Source organism: Myxocyprinus asiaticus, chromosome 9 (assembly GCF_019703515.2).
Source record: "Myxocyprinus asiaticus isolate MX2 ecotype Aquarium Trade chromosome 9, UBuf_Myxa_2, whole genome shotgun sequence".
In the NCBI taxonomy this organism is placed as follows: domain Eukaryota; kingdom Metazoa; phylum Chordata; class Actinopteri; order Cypriniformes; family Catostomidae; genus Myxocyprinus; species Myxocyprinus asiaticus.
Genome location: NC_059352.1, coordinates 5,093,556 through 5,106,050, shown reverse-complemented (window position 1 = coordinate 5,106,050; position 12,495 = coordinate 5,093,556). Strand labels below are relative to the sequence as shown.

Below are 12,495 nucleotides of genomic sequence, written 5' to 3'. Positions count from 1 at the left end.
TCGTCTTTAGGTTAACAGCTTTCACAGGTATATTGGGGATTCTTGTTTTTTTTGCACAAGAGACACTCTCCCCGAGTGTGAACTTAATTACTCTGTCAAAGAAGAAGCTCATTAGTGCCTTGCTAGCACTGCCCTGCTCTGGGAAACACTTTATCATGCTCATCCAGCCATAGACCAGGCAAACACGAAAGCACTTTATGAGTTGTTTCCGATTTAAACTACTTTTTCTTTCTTCATTAAGTAGAAAGAGATGTATATAATTTTCTTTGGGAGATTGTTTATGTTTTTAAGGTGGTGTAGCATAGCAGCTAAATCTCAGTAAACAGAAGACTATTGGTTTGAGCCCTATAAGTTGCAAGTTACGAACTATCAGCAACTAAAAGCATCATTAGCCATCTATGGTCGCGAGTTCAATTGTTACCAACATAGTTTAACGATTTGGTGTTTTGCAAAACAATAGTTCCAACCAACATTCACAAACAGCATCACAAAGTTGTTTGTTGGAACTACAGCTCTCTGCCTGTGGTTAGAAACAGTTTCATGTTAGTTTCTGCATTTATACTTCGACTGATATCTGCCCAGACTTTTTTCTTGTCAGCATTTGTGACAGCTTTTTTTATTTACTTTGAGAACAGCTACAGGAAGGGACGAGTCAAAATAATTTTCTGTGGTAATCAATATACCACAAATGCTGTCTATTGAGTTTAACTTGTATTGAACCCGAAATACACTATATTGCCAAAAGTATTCGCTCACCCATCCAAATAATTGAATTCAGGTGTTCCAATCACTTCCATGGCCACAGGTGTATAAAATGAAGCACCTAGGCATGCAGACTGCTTCTACAAACATTTGTGAAAGAATGGGCCGCTCTCAGGAGCTCAGTGAATTCCAGCGTGGTACTGTGATAGGATGCCACCTGTGCAACAAGTCCAGTCGTGAAATTTCCTCGCTACTAAATATTCCACAGTCAACTGTCAGTGGTATTATAACAAAGTGGAAGCGATTGGGAATGACAGCAACTCAGCCACGAAGTGGTAGGCCACGTAAAATGACAGAGCGGGGTCAGCGGATGCTGAGGCGCATAGTGCGCAGAGGTCGCCAACTTTCTGCAGAGTCAATTGCTACAGACCTCCAAAGATCATGTGGCCTTCAGATTAGCTCAAGAACAGTGCATAGAGAGCTTCATGGAATGGGTTTCCATGGCCGAGCAGCTGCATCCAAGCCATACATCACCAAGTGCAATGCAAAGTGTTGGATGCAGTGGTGTAAAGCATGCCGCCACTGGACTCTAGAGCAGTGGAGACGTGTTCTCTGGAGTGACGAATCACGCTTCTCCATCTGGCAATCTGATGGATGAGTCTGGGTTTGGCGGTTGCCAGGAGAACGGTACTTGTCTGACTGCATTGTGCCAACTGTGAAGTTTGGTGGAGGGGGGATTATAGTGTGGGGTTGTTTTTCAGGAGCTGGGCTTGGCCTCTTAGTTCCAGTGAAAGGAACTCTGAATGCTTCAGCATACCAAGAGATTTTGGACAATTCCATGCTCCCAACTTTGTGGGAACAGTTTGGGGATGGCCCCTTCCTGTTCCAACATGACTGCGCACCAGTGCACAAAGCAAGGTCCATAAAGACATGGATGAGCGAGTTTGGTGTGGAAGAACTTGACTGGCCTGCACAGAGTCCTGACCTCAACCTGATAGAGCACCTTTGGGATGAATTAGAGCAAAGACAGGCCTTCTCGTCCAACATCAGTGTCTGACCTCACAAATGCGCTTCTGGAAGAATGGTCAAAAATTCCCATAAACACACTCCTAAACCTTGTGGAAAGCCTTCCCAGAAGAGTTGAAGCTGTTATAGCTGCAAAGGGTGGGCCGACGTCATATTAAACCCTATGGATTAAGAATGGGATGTCACTTAAGTTCATATGCGTCTAAAGGCAGATGAGCGAATACTTTTGGCAATATAGTGTATGTCTTTAAGGCGCGGTCACATTTACTTTCGCATGGTGAAATTCCGCAGACAAAATACAGTCATTTTAATGGGAATCCACATGATCGCGATCCGGTGGTGAAGAATTTCCCCTCGTGGATTTCGCATTGAGTTCAAGTTTAGTGAACTTTGAATTCACTGCATAAACCAATAGGACGCTACTTGGTTACTATACTGGTAAAATCAATATCATGGTAGAAATGTGTTAACCTGAAGAAATCTTTTTAGTATCGTTTCAATGGTTGTTGTGCAAAATGCCGCTGCATGGTAGGGAATATCATTATTTACTCTATTTTTGCACAATTTTTTGCATTAAAAGGTGCTTTTTTCTCACAATCTAGGATGAGACTGTTTTCATTACATTTAATAAAGGGCGGGGTAGTGTCTATAGGATAGCCCAGGCACGGCGTGAGGGGTGGCGGCGGCATCACTGGCGGCCTGTCTTCCCAGGCCCGCGGCAAGCGTGAGGGGAAGGCGGCTCGGCATCTAGCCCGTCGGTGGCAACGTGAGCTATTCACCCCCGGCGACTCATTAATGCGTCCGGGGGTCTGAAGAGCGGGTCCGGCAGCACACCATCTCATCCAGCTCTGAACCCTCCCAGCTCTGGTCCTGGGCGTGCTAGGATGCCAGTGTGTGCACATGTGGAGATTTGAAGCTGGCTCCCCGAGAAGAGGTGCGCGCTGCATTTTAAAGACAGTGGTGATGAAGCATTATTCCCATCAGGTGTGCTTCATTCACCACTGACTAAATGAGGCTTATTGATTATGCACCTCTTCTCACTCTCCCACCCAACTCCCGTCGTGAGCCTGGCTGAAGGGCGGCCCTAAGAGGCGGGGCAACGATGACGAGCCGGAGGGGCGGATCATTCCGCCACAACAGGAAACGCATCCCAGGCAGCTAACCATGAAATAAGTGTCTTATAAGTTACTTCTAAGTAACAAAATAGTAACTATTTTGGCCCCTTGGAAAGTAAAATAAAAAGTACAGAAGAGCAGCAACAAAATTCACATCTACTTAGTATGCACACTTGGAAACTCCACCAGAAAACCCATCCACTGACCTTTTCCATTCTATTTTTAAAGTACTGTGATTTGGGATGCACAAATTACCACAATCTTGCCTAATATTTAGGATGGATAGTATGCAAATAGGATGCAGGGTGTGTTTCCATGAGTGTAGTGAATCTAAATGTGCCCAGGAGTCCATCTAAAATGTAACTTCAAGTGAGATTTTTCTTATTTTATCCTCATTGTACGATCTAAATAACGTTCTTTTCCTCAGACATTCCAAAGTGATTTGAGGCAAGCCCATTGCGACTCGTTTGATCCTGTTGAGCGCTGCTGACACGTATTGACCCTCGGTCCAAGCGGTACTGTAAACTGCGGTAGTCCGACTTAATTTGAACTTCACACGCTTGCTTGCTTGCTCTTTGCAGGAGAGGCCACCGGGGACTCAGTGAAAACAATGAGATCAAAGTCAGACTAAATGGAGTCTTTCCTCTGCTGGCTGAGTGTGAAGGTGACAGTACTCACCACGGGCGTCTCCTCACATCATACAGGTCAATCTTGTTGGGTGCTCTCCACGGAGTGGCTGGAGAGGAGAGATTAAAGGAGAAAATAGGAGTATGACTTAGAGCTTGCTTGTTGAATTCTACAGAAGTGGATTTACTATAATGCTGTATATACTTAGTAAGAGCATTTCTGTGAAAGAATGCATCATCTAAAAAAGCATTGCGTTTATAAGGAATGTTTTAGCAATATATCACAGATGAGTAAACTTTCTACATATATATTCTACATGAAAATGAAAAACATGTATGTTTAGAGAAATAGTGCCTCAGTGTGCTGCTATACACCAATCAGCCACAACATTAAAACCACCTGCCTAATATTGTGTAGGTCCCCCTCGTGCCACCAAAACAGCGCCAACCCGCATCTCAAAATAGCATTCTGAGATGATATTCTTCTCACCACAATTGTACAGAGTGGTTATCTGATTTACCATAGACTTTGTCAGTTCGAACCAGTCTGGCCATTCTCTGTTGACCTCTCTCATCAACAAGGCATTTCCATCCAAAGAACTGCCGCTCACTGGATGTTTTTTGTTTTTGGCACCATTCGGAGTAAATTATAGAGATTGTTGTGAGTGAAAATCCCAGGAGATCAGCAGTTACAGAAATACTCAAACCAGCCCATCTGGCACCAACAATCATGCTACGGTCCAAATCACTGAGACCACATTTTTTCCCCCATTCTGATGGTTGATTTGAACATTAACTGAAGCTCCTGACCCATATCTGCTTGATTTATGCACTGCTGCCGCACGATTGGCTGATTAGATAATCGCATGGATGATTGTTGGTGTCAGACGGGTTAGTTTGAGTATTTCTGTAACTGCTGACCTCCTGGGATTTTCACGCACAACAGTCTCTAGAATTTACTCAGAACAGTGCTAAAAACAAAAAAACATCCAGTGAGCGGCAGTTCTGTGGACGGAAATGCCTTGTTGACGAGAGGTCAGCAGAGAATAACCAGACTAGTACGAACTGACAAAGTCTACGGTAACTCAGATAACCACTCTGTACAATTGTGGTGAGAAGAATATCATCTCAGAATGCTATTCTGAAATGATATAGCTTTCTGGCACTGTTTTGGCGGCACGAGGGGGACCTACACAAATTTGGGCAGGTGGTTTTAATGTTGTGGCTGATTGATGTAAATATCTCTGACATTTAGCAACTCGGTCTTTACCTGGGTAATATCTGGTGACACCAGTGGCACTGCCAAACACCTGCCAGCGTAGTGAGGGATCTTCTCGACTGTTCTCAATGAAGACCCGATCGAGAGCTTGAGTCCAGTTCAACTCATTCAGAATAGTGGGAGCTGCCGGAAACAAAAATAAAAGGATAAACACATTGAAAACACATCTGTTTATCTGGGCATTCATTGACTGAGCACTGTGCTTTTCTGCTTGCCTGCATTATCTTATTATATCTAAATATATAAAACTTTTCATTGCTGACAAAACCAAGTACTTCTGAAGCATCATATTCCATGGACAAATCTCTGATTTAGTGGTCGACCGGTATATTGCTGAGGCCAATAAACCGGCCGATATTCTGACTTTTTTAATTAATGCATCAGCCGATAAATTTTCCCGTTTGGCTGATTTTTTTATTTTTATTTATTTTTATATATTTTTTACATTTATTCCCTTTTCTCCCAATTTGGAATGCCCAATTCCCACTACTTAGTAGGTCCTTGTGGTAGTGCGGTTACTCACCTCAATCTGGGTGGCAGAGGACAAGTCTCAGTTGCCTCCGCTTCTGAGACCGTCAATCCGCGCATCTTATCACGTGTGCATGACACAGCGGAGACTCCCAGCATGTGGAGGCTCATGCTACTCTCCGCGATCCACGCACAACTTACCACGCACCCCATTGTGAGTGAGAACCATTAATCACGACCACGAGGAGGTTACCCAGATGTAATAACCCAACCTCGCACAACTTCAGCATCCTGTGGAGCGCTCATTTATCTTGCTCTAAAACACATATTTTAACAATCTCTCCTCAACAGTTTCCTGTCACTTTTCTAATGATAACAGGCAAAAATCAATAAAAGTTCTATTATATACCGTCTGCAAATATGCAGATATCTCCTTTAAACAGATGTAATTCACGAACATCATGAAAATCGTCATGGTTACTGGTGTAACCTCCGTTCCCTGATGGAGGGAACGAGACGTTGGTGTCGATGTAGTGACACTAGGGGTCACTCTTGGGAACCCGAGACACCTCTGGTCTTTGATAAAAGGCCAATGAAAATTGGCGAGTGGTATTTGCATGCCACTCCCCCGAACATACGGGTATAAAAGGAGCTGGTATGCAACCACTCATTCAGGTTTTACGCTGAGGAGCCTATATAAGGTCTGGCCATTTCAGCGGGTAGTTCAGCGTTGTGGCAGGAGGGATCAACGTCTCGTTCCCTCCATCAGGGAACGGAGGTTACACCAGTAACCATGACGTTCCCTATCTGCCACTCACTCGACGTTGGTGTCGATGTAGTGACACTAGGGGTCCCTATACAAAACGCCACAAGGCTGAACTGTGTTACGTGAACTGGTGGTGTGTGGTGGGCAGACTTGCTGTGTGCCTCATAGCCAGCGCACCAGGTCGACACGTAACCTCCCCCAACACAGTTATGAGTGTCAAACGGCCCTTTTTGGGGACAAGTCAACTACCCAGAGATAGAGACAGGCTTAACGCAGTCGTGGCCTCTTTCCCCTTCTCTTTTTCCACTCCCTAAAAAAGAAGTGGGATTATCTGACTGGGCCGCCAGGTCTAGTCGGGGGGTGTCCCTCCCAAGGGGAGGACACCGCGGAGACCACACCTCGCCCCAAGAGAGGGGGGGATATTTAAGTGGAAGAATACATCACATGGTCTTTCCAACCATGTGGAGCGCCTTCAAGGTAGATCCTGCCCAATGGGGGAGGAGTTACTACAACATGGAGACTGAGGGGCTCTGCCCAAGGAAGACGCAGTTTGCCAGTAGGGAAACGAACTAGCGGAAGATATAGATCGCATGGAGTTAGCCTTACAGGGAACCGCCACATGCGGAGCACCTACCCCAGAACCGGGCTCTTAGTTAGCGCGTGTACTGGGCCGGCAGCGAGTCTCTCCGAAACTCGACTGCCACAGGGCTCGGAGGAAGTCAACCAGGGAACAACTTTTGTGAACACTACTGGGAATTAACAGCGCACGTCTTCAGCTCAAAAGGAGGTGGAAGGCGCTATGTGCAAGCGATACACCCGGCCGGCTATCCCGGGCTTATCCGCTTGTGTTGCGTGCCACTACCTGGGACGAAACCGGTTCCACCCGGAGGTTGTAGAACCTTGCAAAGGTGTTGGGTGTTGCCCAGCCCGCTGCTCTGCAATGTCTGTTAGAGAGGCACCTCTGGCCAGGGCCCAAGAAGCCGCTACACCACGGGTAGAATGGGCTCGTAGCCCTACCGGGGGTGGCATGTTTTGGGCGAGACATGCCATAGTTATGGCGTCAATGAGCCAGTGGGCGATCCTCTGCTTGGAGACAGCGCTTCCTTTCCGCTGTACACCAAAGCAGACAAAGAGCTGCTCAGAGATTCTAAAGCTCTGCGTGCGATCCAAATAGATGCGTAAAGCGCGCACCGGACACAGCAACGACAGGGCTGGGTCTGCCTCCTCCTGGGGCAGCGCTTGCAGGTTCACCACCTGGTCCCTAAAAGGAGTGGTGGGAACCTTGGGCACATAGCCCGGTCGGGGGTCTCAGGATCACGTGAGAATAGCCCGGACCGAACTCCAGGCACGTTTTGCTGACAGAGAACGCTTGCAGGTCACCTACCCTCTTGATGGAAGTGAGCGCAGTCAGGAGGGCAGTCTCTGTAGACCCTGAAAAACTACAGAGGTCTGATGAGGGAACAAGGCGTGGCCTGGAGGGATTCAGCCTCCTGGCGCCTCTTAGGAACCTGATGATCAGATCATGCTTCCCTAAGGACTTACCGTTGACTGCATCATGGTGTGCTGCTATGGCAGCAACGTACACCTTCAAGGTGGAAGGGGACAGCCTCCCTTCCAACCTCTCTTGCAGGAAGGAAAGCACTGATCTGACTGTGCACCTCTGGGGGTCTTCCTGGTGGGAAGAACACCACTTAGTGAACAGACACCACTTAAAGGCATACAGGCGCCTCGTAGAGGGAGCCCTAGCCTGAGTGAACGTGTCTACCACCGCAGGTGGGAGACAGCTTAGGTCTTCCGTGTCCCGTCCAGGGGCCAGACATGGAGATTCCAGAGGTCTGGGTGCGGGTGCCCGATGGTGCCCCTTCCCTGAGAAAGAAGGGCCTTCCTCAGGGGAATTTGCCCGGGGGGAGCTGTCACGAGGAGCGTGAGGTCCGAGCACCACGTCTGGGCGGGCCAGTAGGGTGCTTACCAGGACGACATTCTCCTCGTCCTCCCTGACCTTGCACAGGGTCTGTGCGAGCAGGCTCACTGGGGAAAACGCATATTTGCGAATGCCAGGGGATCAGCTGTGTGCCAGCGCGTCTATGCCGAGGAAGGCCTCGGTGAGGGCGTACCAGAGCGGGCAGTGGGAGGATTCTTGGGAGGCGAACAGGTGCACCTGTGCCTGACTGAATCGACTCCAAATCAGCTGGACCACCTGAAGGTGGAGACTCCACTCTCCCTTGAGGGTAACCTGTTGTTACGGCGTGTCCGCCGAAGTGTTGAGGTTGCCCGGGATGTGAGTGGCTTGCAGTGACTTGGTGCTGCTAACTCCATTGGAGGAGACGGCAGGCGAGTTATGACATACAGAGGGAGCGCAGACCGCCTTGGCGGTTGACAAATGCTACCGCTGCCGTGCTGTCTGTCCGAACTAGCACATGCTTGCCCTGGATCAACGGCCGGAACCTCCGCAGGGCGAGCAGAATTGCCAGTAACTCAAGGCAGTTGATGTGCCAACACAGCCGCGGACCCATCTAGAGGCTGGCGGCTGCGTGCCCGTTGCCAACAGCGCCCCAGCCCATTTTGGAGGCGTCTGTCGTGACCACGACACGCCTGGAGACCAGTTCGTGGAAATGAGAGGTCGGTCCAAGGGCTGAAAAGACGGTGACAGACTGACGTAATGGCCACGCGGTGTGTCCCGTGGCGCCATGCCCGTCTCGGGACTCGAGTCTGGAGCCAGTGCTGAAGCGGCCTCATATGCATCAACCCGAGCGGGGTGGCCACCGCCGAGGACGCCATATGCCCCAGGAGCCTCTGAAAATGTTTCAGTGGAACCGCTGTTTTCTGTTTGAACGCCTTCAAACAGGCCAGCACCGACTGGGCACGCTCGTTCGTAAGGTGCGCCGTCAAGGAGACTGAGTCCAACTCCAAACCAAGAAAAGAGATGCTCTGAACCGGGAGGAGCTTGCTCTTTTCCCAGCTGACCCGAAGTCCTAGTCGGCTGAGGTGTGAGAGCACCAGGTTCCTGTGTGCGCATAACCCGTCTCGAGAGTGAGCTAGGATTAGCCAGTTGTCGAGATAGTTGAGAATGCGAATGCCCACCTCCCTTAACGGGGCAAGGGCAGCCTCTGCGATCTTCGTAAAGACGCGAGGAGACAGGGACAGGCCGAGAGGGAGGACTTTGTACTGATACGCCTGACCCTCGAACGCGAACCGCAGGAAGGGTCTGTGTCGAGGTAGGATCGAGACGTGAAAGTACGCATCCTTCGGGTCTACCGCCGCGAACCAATCTTGATGCCGGACACTCGCTAGAATGCGTCTTTGCGTCAGCATCTTGAACGGGAGTCTGTGTAAGGCCCGGTTCAGTACTCGCAGGTCCAAGATTGGCCGCAACCCACCGCCTTTTTTTGGTACTGTACCGGCGGGTGGGACCTCGCGGCGGGGCGGAGCTTGAGGTGCCACACCACATCGTGGCCATGCTGAGTCCGAGGACATCGAAGCACTTACCTGGCTCCTTGTGACCACCCCCGGAACAGCCTGGGACAGGGGAGGAAGAGGCCTGTCCTCATGACCCGTGGAGACTGTCACATCGGGGGCGGATTTGTGCCACAGCTGGGCGCTCAGGGCGGGAGACCGCCGCTGGAGCGCCAACCTGCCAAATGGAGTGGTGGATGGTGGTCGTGATGCCAGCCGTACACACCGAATATGTGACCCAGGGAACAAGGAAACCACTCTTGCGGAGCTCTTGAGTACTGCAGCCACTTGGGCATGCAGCGCAATTAAATGCAAAAGGTAACAAAAAGATGATCTGTTTACCAGCTCCAGAGCAGCGGGTTTCGTTGTCCCTGGGTCACCCGTCTCAGGGGCGCTTCGAAGACCTCCGTGGGTTCTTCGGTGCCGGCTGTGAGACGGGTGGCATCGGCTACCTGCGGTGGGCTCCACGCCGGGGCCGGGCCGGAGGGGCGGGCTGCGGCGGAGCCGGTGCAGTCACCGCAGGGGGACGCCCTCGGCGATGAGTAGATGGGGTGCAGGATCTTGAGCCACGCCGGGGCAGGACAAGCCGGCTAGCATCCATCTACTGCTCTACCATCGAGAACTGCTGGGCAAAGTCCTCGACGGTGTCGCCGAATAGGCCCGCCTGGGAAATGGGGGCAGCAAGGAATCGTGTCCTGTCGGCCTCACCCATCTCGACCAGGTTGAGCCAAAGGTGGCGCTCCTGGACCACTAGTGTGGCCATCGTCCGCCTGAGAGACCGCGCTGTGACCTCCGTCGCTCGGAGAGCGAGGTTGGTCGCCGAGCGCAGTTCCTGCATCAATCCCGGGGCGGAACTACCCTCGTGCAGTTCCTTTAGCGCCTTGGCGGACTTGCAGGAGAGCCATGGCGTGCAGGGCGGAGGCGGCTTGTCCAGCAGCGCCGTAGGCTTTGACCGTCAGAGACGACGTAAACCTACAGGCCTTGGACGGGGGCTTTGGGCACCCGCGCCAGGTGGCGGCGCTCTGCGGGCATAGGTGCACCGCGAGCGCCTTTATCCACCGGGGGATTGCCGAATAACCCTTGGCCGCCCCACCATCGAGGGTAGTGAGAGCGGGGAAGCTGAAAAGATCGGGACCGGGCAGTAAAAGGTGCCTCCCGCGACCTTGTCAGCTCTTCATGCACTTCCGGGAAGAAAGGAACGGGGCGGGGCGTGGCTTTGAGCGGCGCCGCGAGCCCAGGAACCAATCACCGAGCCGCGAGGGTTCAGGGAAGAGCGGTGAAATCCACTCTAACCGACGCTCACGGCTGTCCGGGAAAGCATGTCGTCATCTCCGCGTCAGCCTGTGACTGGGCGATCGACCCCGAAGGGAGGAGCCCAGCTGAGGCTTCCGACTGGACGAGCCCGCTCTCCGATGCTGCGCTCGAGAGCTCATCACTTTCGCGGGCTCCGAATAAGAGGTCGAACTCGCCGTGAGACGAGCCGGCGGACTCACCCGGAAGCCCGATCGGGGCAGACGAGCGTGCTGGGGAATGGGAGGTCCGTGGGGGGATACCCGGCGGAGGCGGTCACATTGGGGTCCCCAAATCGCCCCCAGTGCTAGCCGCGCTGGCCTCAAACCTGTGGGTAAAAGGACCGAGGCGGGAGCCTCTGGGGTGGCTCGCTTCCTTACGAAGGCGAGCCGCGACCGCAACGTTGCCATGGACACATTCTCGCAATGAGAATGTGACCATCCACGAACGCTGTCTCCGCGTGAGCAGTGCCCAGACACGAAAGACAGTGATCGTGACCGTTAGAAGGCGAGAGATAACGAGCACAACCAGGAATAACACACAATCGGAAAAGCATCTTTAAAAAGACGCGTCTTTAAAAAGACGTTCCGTGTGTGCGCTCTTTTAGAGAAATATATACTCTTTTAGAGGGGAAAAATGCTCTTTCAGAAAATATACTCTCTAGTTTTTCTGCCGAAGCGCCCAGGGGCATTCTCTGCAGTGCACCAGTGCAGAGGAGGGAGAAGCCGCTGAAATGCGCCGTCAGATCCAGCAGGTGAATGAACAGTAGTATTCAGCTCAATGAGCATGACCGTTCGGCTCCGAAGAGAAAATCTGAATGAGTGGTTGCATACCAGCTCCTTTTATACCCGTATGTTCGGGGGAGTGGCATGCAAATACCACTCGCCAATTTTCATTGGCCTTTTATCAAAGACCAGAGGTGTCTCGGGCTCCCAAGAGTGACCCCTAGTGTCACTACATCGACACCAACGTCGAGTGAGTGACAGATAGGGAACCAGAATTTTTTCCCATCAAGCACTCATCTAATATCTTCCTCTGAAGCGCATATTCTATCAGCCAGAATCAAAACTTCAGGATCAGGATCAAAAGTTCCTCTGATACACAAATCATGATGGTCAGTCTGTGACAATCCAAGCAGGCGATCCAGACCGTTTAAACTGTCAGGAGATTGCTGCTGCTCGCTGGATCTGCACAAGTACGTGAGCATGACCAAAGTCTGTCTAGCAAGTCAGTCCACAGTCGGCCATGTTTGGAACACTCTCGGGAGACTATTTCCAGTCATGAAAGTGCAGCTCCTATGTACTTGATGGAGAAAGACCAAAATCTCCAAATCTCCTGCTGTGATCACTGATACTTTGACCATTTAAGTTTTTAAGTTTCTCGAGACACCTGCGTTCTGTTCCATTCATTGTGCTGCATCTACTGTTGCTATTCTTTACATTTTTATGTATTTGGCAGATGCTTTTCCAAAGCGTCTTACAGTGCATTCAATGTACATTTTATCAGTTTGTGTGTTCCCTGAGAATCGAATCCATGATCTTGGCATTGCTAATGCCATGTTCTACCAGTTGAGCTACAGGAACCCTCTACTGTTTCTTTTCTTTGGCACAAAAAGGCATTTAGTTTGAACAGCCTCTTGTACAGCACTTTCAATCTGAATGAGGAAAGAACACTTACTTCACACTGTAAATGTAGTCATTTAGCAGATGCTTTTATCCAAAGCTTGTGAGGAACATTACAAGCAATTTGTCATTCAAAAGTAACTATGTG

General features: G+C 50.6%; 1 protein-coding gene across 2 annotated transcripts in view; it reads right to left on the bottom strand.

Annotated features, from left to right (window-relative positions):
- Positions 1-12,495, bottom strand: part of LOC127446285 (voltage-dependent calcium channel subunit alpha-2/delta-2-like) — a 347,446-nt gene that overhangs the window by 76,426 nt on the left and 258,525 nt on the right. For both annotated transcript variants that reach the window (XM_051707064.1, XM_051707065.1), the window contains exons 7-8: positions 4,740-4,871; positions 3,522-3,579 (exon numbers count right to left, since the gene is read on the bottom strand). In XM_051707064.1, the coding sequence (XP_051563024.1) occupies positions 3,522-3,579; positions 4,740-4,871 (190 nt within the window). The remainder of the gene's footprint in view (positions 1-3,521; positions 3,580-4,739; positions 4,872-12,495) is intronic.